The sequence below is a fragment of the Anser cygnoides genome, chromosome 2 (assembly GCF_040182565.1).
Source record: "Anser cygnoides isolate HZ-2024a breed goose chromosome 2, Taihu_goose_T2T_genome, whole genome shotgun sequence".
Lineage (NCBI taxonomy): Eukaryota > Metazoa > Chordata > Aves > Anseriformes > Anatidae > Anser > Anser cygnoides.
Window position 1 is genome coordinate 37,926,624 of NC_089874.1, and position 11,665 is coordinate 37,938,288.

General features: G+C 46.0%; 1 protein-coding gene across 3 annotated transcripts in view; it reads right to left on the reverse strand.

Moving 5' to 3' along the window:
- Positions 1-11,296, reverse strand: part of RFTN1 (raftlin, lipid raft linker 1) — a 96,217-nt gene extending 84,921 nt beyond the window's left edge. Inside the window, exons 1-2 of one of the 3 annotated variants that reach the window (XM_048070339.2) lie at positions 11,026-11,296; positions 1,282-1,437 (exon numbers count right to left, since the gene is read on the reverse strand). In XM_048070339.2, coding sequence (XP_047926296.1) covers positions 1,282-1,426 — 145 coding nt within the window. In that variant the 5' untranslated portion in view covers positions 1,427-1,437; positions 11,026-11,296. Of the gene's footprint in view, positions 1-1,281; positions 1,438-5,769; positions 5,928-11,025 lie in introns of those variants that run through there. The other 2 variants (XM_013171948.3, XM_013171947.3) reach the window with 2 other exon arrangements.
- Positions 11,297-11,665: the final 369 nt, after the last annotated feature.

Consider the following 11,665-nt stretch of genomic DNA (forward strand, 5'->3'; position numbering starts at 1 on the left):
AAATAAAAATAAATAAATGTGGAAACAACAGTAATACATACACATGGAAAAAAAATCTCTCCAATTTGTTTGGTGCTCTCAGTAACTGCAGTGCATCCCAATTAGTGTAACAGCAAATGGAAGAGTATGAGAGACACAAAGTCTGCAAAGACAAATTTCTCAGCTCCTGCACTGCCTACAAAAATCACACTCCTGTCCAACCACCTACTCCAAACCTCCACCTTTTTCAAAACACAAGCTCGCTTGCAACAAGTTTTAGAAAACAACAAATTCACGTTACCCGGGGTTGGACATACTGAACTGCACCGAGAGAGGTGTCACGTAAAACAATGTGCTAGCAACTCTTTGTCTCACACAGAGCGAGACCTACCGCTTTGGCTTTTCCTTTGACCTGACTTGCACAACACGAAGTAGCAGCACACTGCAGGGCAAAAGCAGACAGGCTCTAGCTGGCACCCAGCCAGCTAGCTGTAACACATTTTGGTGCTGTGTTGTTTTATATATAGCAAGAAGCAGGTCCCAGCCTTCTGCTCGAGCTTCAGATTTCCAAATGGTGTGAGGAGTAATTGCTGGTAGAACAGGCTAATTTTGAAGTGAATGAGGGCACAGGCGATGGTGTGAGCAATACTGGCAGAGATGCTCGATGTCAATCAGCAAGAGAAAAAATGGAATATCTACGGATCGTCATGAGAATTAAAGCAAACTACTTCAGATATCAAAAAAGGTAGAAATTGCATGAAGCTGGACCCTCACTTCTTTGATATTTTAGATTTTCAGGGTCTTCCATTACTCTGTTTCTACCCATGAGTACAGCTATAGGTATTTGTAACCATGTGAGAGTTATTTAAGGTAAGTTTGCAAAACTGAGAACACTAACTAACATCTCAAATTACTCCTGAGGGAGCACAGAGAGCAGAAGAGGAGGAAGAAAAAAAAGAGTAGTAAAGTATATAACCTGCCAGACTTGAATCACTTTACCAAATGAAACCTGGACAAAATGCAAATTAAGGAAATGAACTTACAGCCTTAGAATAACAAAAAAAAAAAAAGTGGGTAGATAGAATCTAAAATCTGAGAATCTACAAATACTTATGGTTAAAAATTCACAGAAAATTCTAAGATCTCTGCATGTAAACACTACGAATGAAGAGAAAGCATTTACTTAAACTAAAAGACATTTTAAAAACTTTATTACACACGCTATTCTAAAGCCATTATAGAGCAATTAACTTACTAATTTGTACAGAAAAAAAAATTTAAAGAAAAACTTTGTTTACTTACCATCATTTAGTGTTGTGAAGTCCAGGAATCGATATTCATAGCTAACATCTATCTTGGTTTCTACCTGGGGCCTCTTCAACGTTGAATAGATGTTACCAGGTCGTTTTTCATCATGCTTCTCTAGTTTGTTCAACCCACAACCCATTTCAGCAGCTCCTGATGCAAACAGGCAAGGAAAGGGAAAAAGGAAAATGACTAAACGTGTTTGTTTTTTTTTTCTATCCAGTTTCATTCACCATAACATTATGATGATTTTTAGTTTTTAAATGCAAACTACCTACAAACTATATGAAATATTGTAATTGAATAAATGCTCAGATAGTAACTGAAGTATATACCATTCATATCAAGCCCTGGGCATGCTTTCATTATATTGGAAAACTGACAGTTTAATGCATGTATTTTGCATCTTTCAAATGTATGCAATAATATACTCTGGGAGACACATAGTGCATTATAGAAAGTGGCTGAAAAGGCAAAATAACTTGCTAATATATGGGCTGACAACTTAATAGCAATTTTTATATGAGCAGTTACTATGCAAGCATATAGTATTGTCTTTCAAACAGACCTTTGTAACATTCAAATTAACAAGATTTATAATTCAATAGACAAAGCAGGTTTGCAGAGAAATACCAGCATCTAGGAAACCACCTCATTTCCTTCCACCTCATTTTTTCAGGCTAGCCACAGGAGATAATGGCACTTTGTAGAAGACTTCTTCAAATCAGAAGAGGCACACGACCGCAGAACTGGACTAGATAAATCTGGTTGCTTTAATAAGCAGCCAGTCCCCAACTTTTTAAAGGATTACTCCTGACAATCATTTCGGCTGCATGTTAAAGGTTTCTCGGTAACCTGCACGTTGTGGCTCATCCGAGTATGGCAGAACAGAGTTGAAGTACCCATGCTACAAGGAGAAACCAAGTCCTCTGGTTCCTCTTCGATAAGGCTGGCGTGACTGGGGCAAGTTGTTTCAAGCAGCAGTCAGTACGAGAAGATGATGTACCAGCCAGGCACCTGAGGTTTTCATTACAACCCACTGAACATCCTGTCTCTGCCTACAGAGAAGAACCAACGCTTCTGGGAAGGGAACAACCACCACCTCAAAAGCTTCTATCACAAACTACCACTGCCTTTTCCTTGACACACAATACACGGGCCTGAAGTGGAGAATGAAAAGCTAGCATGGGTTCCCCGTCTCCAAAGGTGTGCTTCCACAGCTTCGTTCCCCAAACGCTTCAAAACTTTCACCAAATTTCCAGCACAAACATATCTGGAATCTACCTGCGTACTTATTTACACTCATATTGCACTTTAACAGTTTTGGTCCCTCCCTCATTATTTCCCTGTAAAGCCACCTTCAAGAAGAAACACCATATTGCTTCCTGTTCTGCTAGGAGAAACGTGCTCGAGCCTTTTCTGCCACTCATGAGACAGCAGCTCTCTGTTCCCTTCATCCCCCCACCAGCCCTCGTTTGCATCGTTCCTGTTTTCATTTCTCCATTTGAACACAGGTGACCGTATGCTCAGAATGAGATCCTGCCAATGCCTACTGAAAGAGCGTTAATGCCTCCCCGCCTCTCCTGCAAATGACGAGCCCCCTGCGCCTCAAATTGGGTTAGCATTTTTCACAGCCGAATCACACGCACGGTTTACTGTCATCTTCCTATTAGCCAGAGAGCCCATTTATCCTCATTTGTATCCAGCGCAGCTAATTGCAGAGTACCCTATTTGCAGCAGAGATCTCTGCTCGTTCCCTGTAACTTTGCTCTATTGCTTTACGTTCCCACTACCTGGCGATAAAACCCTCGGCCAGTCCTCCCCGCGCCCCAAAGATCAGCAACGCCACCCAGCGCCGCATCACCTGCTGATCCCGTACGTGCCCATCCACACCTTAATACAAAGCCACTAGCAAATATATCAAAATGAGACTGACCAACACATCAAACCTCAAAAAAAAACCTACAGTAGAAAGTGGAAGCAGAAAGAACATTTGCTAAAACGGCCTGTAGCAGCAAGAAAAATGGGCATGTTGTTTGTGCTCCTGAACTTTGAGCATTTTGGGATTCATCCAACAGCAAACAACCTCGCCTGGTTGTTTAAGCAGAAAAGTAAAAACTATGGTATTTTAAACACTTCTCTGTCTGAAAGCAAGGTCTGGGGAGTTTTTCGATTCTGTAAATTTAAGGCTAAAAAAGCTCAGGATCCGCTTTGTTCCTCCATTTGTACTTTCTGCTATTATTTTTGAATGCTATGTGTTTTTTTTTTGTAACGACAACTACCATACTACGTTAAAAAATAATTATTTTTCTTATATACAGCAGCTTCTTTCTTTTGCCCGTGTAATGTGATAAGCACAAGTCTACACCATTATTTTCATGCACAGATGTATGCTGTACATTAATGTGCCTAATGAGATACTAAGAGGATCTTCATAGACTGTCATGGGCCACATCTATGCAACGCTTCATAAAGATGACTTTACAAGGAAAAACGAGGGAGGGACAAAAATTATAAGAGATAAAGCACAATATGAGTATAAATAAATAATAAATAAATATGTTGTAGACTAGGGGACTGAGGTAGCAGTGTTAGCAGCTGCATCAAACTCCCTCAAGTTCCAGCGACGCCCTGTAACTCTCGCACACTGAGTGTCTGGGACGGCGTTTCGTAAGGAAAAAATTCCATCCCAGAGGTCGCGAGGCAGCAGCGCCTGCAACCCGCAGCCACGCGCATCCCCGGGATTCCTTGGACAGCAACGGGGGCCGCGGGAGGGGACCTTGGGGACTCGGCGTTTCACATCACAGGGAGTTTTGCATTCCTTCCTAAATTGGGGTTAAAGCGCTGGAACATAGGAGGCTGCTTTTCCAGCGCTAGCTGCGGGTGCTCTCCCTTGCTCCTCCACCAGACCTCGCTGAGAAACGTGGCCTGCCTTCTCTGCCCATCCGAGTGCTGATCTCCGCAAGCCACGCCAACACGCAAGCCATTCCCTATGGAGATACCACACCTCCTCCCTTGGGACTGGACCAAAAGCACATTTTTCCTATTAATTCACAGGGGGAGTGCTTACTACAAGACAGTGATTTTCACCTTCCCACCGCCTGGCTAAAACTTCAGTTAATATCCTTGAGGACAAACACTTGCCATCACTCTTTACGTATAGACGGTTGTATTTATGTTACTCACCCAGTGTGAGGGAAAGGACGTTTTCTTTCAAATCAAAAAGAGATTTCAGTAGAAAAAGTGAGTTTCACAACATCACTATCTTCTCCACAGTAATTACGATTCAAGTGCTTCAGCAGTAAGAAATAAATCTTAAGAAATAAAGTTCAGCCTTTGATAGAGGAGTCAATTAAAAAATCCAGAGGCGTATGAATACTTCAGGATTTCTAAAGACACTGATGATGGATGGGTGACAGATAATCACTGAATCGCCACATTCTGCTCAATGCTGTTCCACAAACTTCCTAGTGGGACACTTTGTTTTATCACCTTTCGAAATCTTTTTACAGTAGTTATTCTCCTCCTCCTCCCGTTCCTTTGCAGCAAAGTCACCCCTGCTCAGTGCCCTTCCATCCTCAAGTCTGAAAACGTCTCTTTGCTTTTTAGTCAGAGAAATCTAGTTGTCAACGGGACACAATTCACCTTCCTTAATTTTCTACATTCAAGGTATTGAAGAGCGCTGTGAGAAACGTTTCTTCATTGATGCTTTCAAAGTAAATCTCCACCCACTTTAGTCCCCTTTTTCAGCAGCTGCATTGTTTTGCTATCACAGAAGTTTAAAGCTACTGTACTACCTATATTTATCCTGGCTTTCTATAGCTGCATGTGGTTCTACAGCTTTTTTCAGTATTAAAGCAAAATATGATCACTGAATAATACTCACTTTTCAGTAAAAATAATTAGAAAATCTTCAAAACCATCACAAAATTGATGAATATTTTCGTTCTTCAGTAGGTTCTAAGACAAATTTTCTCATTTTCGTTAACTTAAAAATTAATTTATCAATCCAGTAGTTCCATATTTAAAACAAATACCTTGAGCGATAGAAAAAGCAACATCTAATGAAGAATATTAACCACTGAAATGAAAATTTAAGTACAGGCTCTTGCAGCTACACATGCTGGAAAAACTAATCCCATCTGCCGACTCACTTTTTATTGTGAATTAACCTTACACGTGCTCAATTATCTTGACGATTTCTAAAACTATTCTTGCGTTCAGGCACATGGTAAAACTAGAACTGAAACCCCGATCAAACAACAGATTTTTTAATCTGTATCTCATTTCCATTTTGCAAAACATCAAAAATGGAAGCCGCGATGTGTCACAGAACAGCAGCAAAGCCTACGGTCAACCAATTCCCAAGCTTGTCTTCTGGAGGGCAACAAAGGCCCCACCGGCGATAGGGAAAGAACAGCTTGCTTCTGCAAACTGAGGCCAAAACCTCAATCCACGTTTTGTACATCCCAAGGGAAGTCCCACCTTGGAAGACAGGGGATAAGCCTCTTGCTGCCACCTCTTCCTCTCCATCACTGAGCAGCGAAGAGCCCCACTCCCATGGCAAATGACCGACCCCTGAGCGCTGCCTCCCCATCCAGGTTTTACTGAGATCGGCACCACCTCCTGCCGTGAAAAGCAGTCGTCAAAAAAATTACAACAATTTGTAGTCAGCAGAAGAAAAAACAGTATTTCCATTTTTAAGCACCTCCGTGATCCATGAAAATGAGTGTGTTTTGAATAAAACATCGAAATTTTTATAGCTCTTCTAGAGACCTGCCAAGTTTTCAACTCATCATCTCTGAACCTAAGCTTTGTTAAAATACTTTCAGCAGCTTGGGTTTGCTTTCTCACTTCCCTAGCTTGTGTTCAAAATAGATGAAACACAGCAAGTTCAGAACCACCAGAGAGCAACAACAAGCGCAGGAGAACACCATGTGGCTAACCATTTATTTTCTTGTTAATAATGGCTCGGGATGCCTCTTCAGTAGAAAAAGGGCACAAAGAAGGGAAGAAAAAACAGCTTAACTTCTGTCTGATCTGGGGGGGGCAGCACAAACAGAGCTAATTTTGTTGCATGACGTATCGTCCCCTCCTTCCATGCAACTCCTAACAATTTATCTCCAAAGAATAATAATGAAAATTACACTGAAACGTAACAGAGCCACATGGCTAATGGAAGCTTGAATAGATTACCAGACCAATTTAAGGGATGCTTATCAGCTAAGTATATATTGGCCAAACAGTTTATTTCAACTCTATATCAATATTATGGAATGACTACTTACAGGGATGATTTGCAAAGGCTTCCTAAACACTTCCTTTAAAGACATATAGTAAGGGATTCAGCTGCTTAGCATACTGTATGAGTGCATATGCAAATATTGCCCAACAAAAGGAGAAGCACAAATACCTGAAATTTAAACAAGGTGACTTTAATATTTACACTCCAATGGCATCCATAGGAGACATGCTGTACAGGCCGATGACGTTCCTGACAGCTTGTTTTTAACCACAATTAGTGAGAATAAGCTTGCTTGCGTTAACGCGTTTTAAATGTTTATTGTCCAGAACTAGCGACCTCATTTTGTAAGCTTTACCATAAATGATGATTTTTTAAATGCAGATCCTAAGTCACTGCTGAAGTTCCTTCCACAAACTACGGAACACGGCATTCTTATGGCGCGTTTAGCAGCTGGGAAACCAGATAACTGCAATGTATTAATAGGCTTTCTCTCCTGATTTTGGTTAAGCCCTTTCATCCTGATTCTCCCTTCCATGGGTAATACTTAGCTACCTCACAGGGATGCTAGAAGGCTTTTACAAATAATTACAGGACTTCACATTTGTTGTGCAGTAATGAGACACACTGATTTCCTTAAATCCTCACTCCTGCAATCCTGACCTTTCCATTTTCAAAATAATAAGCACTTCATGCTCAGCTCAGTTCACTTGCTGGCATGTGGTCACTTAATTCTTGCATCCTCCGCAGTCTGCAAAACACTGGAGTGTTTAGTCCCCCCTTCAGCCCCAAACAAACCCTGAGAGAGCTTGCAAATTATGGCTGAGTACCTTTTCTAGCACAGTTAAAGCAACGAAGCAGAAGATGAATAAGAGGGCAAAAATAATCAGGCAGAGAAGCATAAATGAAGCAGGGGATTGGGAACACCAGACCTGACAAACAGGCTGTGCAGATAAACAAAGGAAGGAGCGCAGTACGCTAAGATGGCCCTTGAGAGGTTCCCAGGATAAAGCCCCGCTCCTGTGTTTTCCCCTCTCTGGTCTAGCACTGCACAGGCTTTTTGTGTTACCTCACGAAGGGGGAAATTCCCCACCAAGGACCTTGCTGGTCCTTTTTCCCCAGTATTACCGTTCAGGTAACGGCGCAAGCATATATTCAATATTTATCATGATAATTTTTATTTGTGGGGTAGGAAAAACTGTTTAAGTAGCAAACGTTTACAAAGTAATTTGAAAGAACCTGTATTTGTTCTGAAAATACGAGGAACAAGTACCATAAACCAGTCCTATCTATTTCTGGATGTCAGAGCTGAGCGATTTTTTCACCATATAGTTGCAGATTTGACTGGCGATATCAGGATTTTACACTTGCAGTTGATGAGTAAATCTCTTCTTATAGAAAGGCTGGTGAAAACATAATCCCAGAGTTATTCTTTATGATTGATTTCATTTAAATTAAATGGCAGAGCAACCCAAGTAAATCTGCAATTAAGGTTTTCAATTTCAAAAGGCAAATCTCAAAAACTAAGGGAACTCATTAGTGAGATGAACGGGACTGAAAAGTTGGAGGACTTGAACACAGGGGAGGTCTGGAACATGTTTAAACTACAATATGAATATCTGCTGAATTTGTAACCCAAGGAAGTGACAAGAGAATTCCTAAGAAGGTTTCCAGACCTAGTGAGATGAATTACCTAATAAAGAAGGAAAGGTAGAATAAGCAAAAGGCTTTCAAGGGACACGAAAAAAAGCTCAGCAGAGGAAACTACAGACTCAGATCAAGAAACACCAGCATAAAGTGAAATGTGCCAGAAGTCAAGCTCAGTTAGACAGGCTAAAGATACCGCAACTAAACAGAAGCAGAACTCAAATCAGAAGGAGTAATTTGTCTCAAACCAAGAACTCCGAAAAAACTGTCGTAATGAAATGCAGATTCAATTGCTAGAATTAAAAACAAACAATTGCACCAGCTATGGTACCGTCTCCCCCAGAGACGAGAAAATGTAGTGCCTACATGAAAGCAGAAGGAAAACATCATTTGGTCAGTTTGGCCCGTTGCTAGTCTAGCCTCAGGAGTTTGCTATGCTTTGGGAAACTTTAAGAAGAAAACAAAATAATCTATGGGTAAATACGGTATGGATTCAACAAAGTTAGAACTGAGAAGTATCATTCTCGAGTCAGGAAGAAAGCACAGTCCCAGCATGCAGCATATCAAATAATATGCCACGGTGATAACGTGACTTTAACAAGATATTATGAGGCGCTATTGGTTTTACCACGGCGTTCACAAGGCTGACCTCACACACAACTCTGCTGCCCTGAAGAACGCCCACCACTTTCCTTTTTTTCCACCACCCCTGGGTCTGCAGGTACCCAGGCTACCTCCGCAGGCTCCCTGCCCACCACCCGCCAGCTCTCTCCAGAGGATCAACGCTGCTTTGCGCGTGGGAGGAAGGAGAGCAAAGGGGACAGAGGTAACCGGCAGAGGTGTAAGACAAGTGCTGTGCTGATCTCGGGGAGCAACCTGAGAGCAGTGGGTTCACGGGAGAACCTTGCTCCTAACCCTACCCACATCACCCGATGACGTTATCCAAAGATTTAATATTCACTCGTATCATGACGCAGTGATATCGTGATGCTTTCTTTCAGTACAGCAAAAGATCCAGATGGTTCCTCTCACTTCTACAAAATACTTCTAGGTGGGGTGTTTCTGGTAACGATAAAGAAGCGTTAACAGCACTGGACAAAGTACTGGTAACATTACTTCTGAAATACCGCGGCTGCAAACGTTCAAGCTGCCTTCAGGTGAAGACGGAAGGCTGCTGGGATGCTACAAAGGACTAGGAAACTACTCTGGAAAACTTATAAGGAAACCAAAGCAGCTAACGTCTACTGCCTAGAAAATTAAAGACTGAATGGACCTGACAGAAGCACGCACAGGAATGTTAGGTACGAATCCAACCCTCCTTTGAAGTTAATCCCACAACACCCTGAACCCACAGAAATCAGACAGTTAAAACTGATGCGTACTGCGATGTATGCACAACAGCTTCAAGGACAGTGAGTAAAACCATGGCGAAACACAGGGCTACACAGACCTGACAGTCCCATGCCTACTGCCTCAGGCTAGTTTGCCATGGAGCATGACCTTGGCAAAGTGATTTGGGGTAAAAGGTGAAGCGGACCGTGGAGCTAGCTGGGAAGTTGCGGGATCCCAGATGAAGCTGGGGGAAGAAATAAGGGAAGTGTGATTTTTTATTTTTTATTTTTTTAAAATACGGACGTCACCGATTTTGATTTTTATGCTTCAGCAGGCCGTGGATCCTGCTTTTCGGCGTTTCCACCCGAGGTGCTGCGGTCACTTCGTTACCAAGACATCACACGCAGCGTGGTGTCCGTGTTTCCCTGTGGCGCTGCTCAGAACTCCCCCGGGTTTTTAGTCACAGCTGTACGCACTCATCGCAGGCCACGCTCTTGCTCTCACACCGGGGGAATGCCAGCGCTCGAGTGGTGGAAAGCCCCTTGTCTAATGTAACTAACTTGAGGTTAAGTTAAATTCCTAAAATAACCGTTCAATCTGCGACTATTTTTTTTTTCCTTAGAAAAAAAAAAAAAAAGCAGAAATTAAATACACAAATGTGACCACTGGTATTGCGAAAAAGAGTACCGTTGCCAGTAATTTTTCCCTTCAACACCAAAAGCTGAAAGGAATGGATTCCTTACAAATAAACCATAAAAGCAAACAGACAAAAAGATTTCCCTTGTACACTGGAGATCGGTTATGTCCTGACAGCGTCCTGTGCTCCTGTTAACTCAAAAAGCATACCTGATTCCCAGGGGAACGAGACCCGAAGGGGCACGCAGCCGTCACACGGCTTCCAAACTTTGCCCGAGCACCCCGGAGCTTGGCCAGGTGCGGCCAAGCCCCCGCGACTTGAGCCCTGCCAGCTCCACGGGTGGCCGAGGAGCTCTCAGAGCCCGTCCAGGTGAATTCTGCTCTTCCAGCCCCGCGTGGGCTGCGCGAAGCACACGCCGTGGTCCTCCTGACAGGAGCTCAGCCAGGCGGGAGGGGTGCGCTTGGTGGTTCACCGCCGGTGGAGACCCACCACCACCCCACCTGCCCTCACACCCTACCGGGCAGCACCGCGGACCCCCAAAGGCCGCCCCTAATCCCGCCTTGGGGCACAACCGCGGCCGAGCCCAAACCCCCCCGGGCACGCCGGCGGCTTCCCGGTGCCCTGAGGCGGCGGGCACGGAACGCGCCCCCCTCCCCGGCCGCCCCCCGGCCGCCCCGGAGCACGGGCGGTCCCCTCGGAGCCGTGTGCCCGGCAGCGGGGAGGCAGCGGCGGCCGCAGCGGCTCCCCTCGCCCCGCCGGACGCCCCGCGCGGCCCCGCCGTCCCCTCGCCCAACTTCGGGAGGCAGCGGGCGGAGAGGCGAGGCGCACCCGCCGCCCCTCGCCGCCCCCCGGCCAAGTTTCCCCCCACGCTCCCCGCCGGTACCTGGGACAGGCGGCGGGCGAGGCGCAGCCCGGCGGTGCTGAAGGATGCCCGGCGGGCGGAGACGGCCGGCCCCGCTGACAGCGCTTCCTCCTCCTCCTCCTCCGCCTGCCCGTGCCCGCCCGCCGTGCTCCGGGGCCGCCCCCCCCTCGGCGCCGCCACAGGGAGGTGCCGGGGCAGCGCCGCTCCGCCTGACGGCCCCGCTGCCCGGCGCGAAGTTTGCGGCACGGCTCGGCCCGGGGGGGCGCCTCGGCGGGGCCGGGCAGCTCCGCTCCGAGTGCCGGAGTCCGGCCCGGGGCCGCGGCCACTTCCTCTTCCTCCGAGCCCCGCCGGGGCAGGGGCAGCGGCGCCTCCCGGCCCGGCCCGGCGGTGGCAGGGCTCCGCCGTGCGGCCGGGGCCGGAGGACCCTGAGGCAGCGCCCGCCTCCCCTCGCCCCCCGGCGGGTCCCCTCTCGCCCCCAGCCCCGCAGCTCCGAGCCGGGCTCACCCCCCGCCACACGCACACTTTCGCCAGCCGCGGCATCACGGGGTAATGGGGGCACAAAGGGGGGCAGGAGGGCTCCAGTCCCACCTCTCCCCACAGCAGGGTGTGCTGCGAGAGCCCACGCCACAGGGCTGCGTTGTGGCAGGTCTTGGTAAAACCT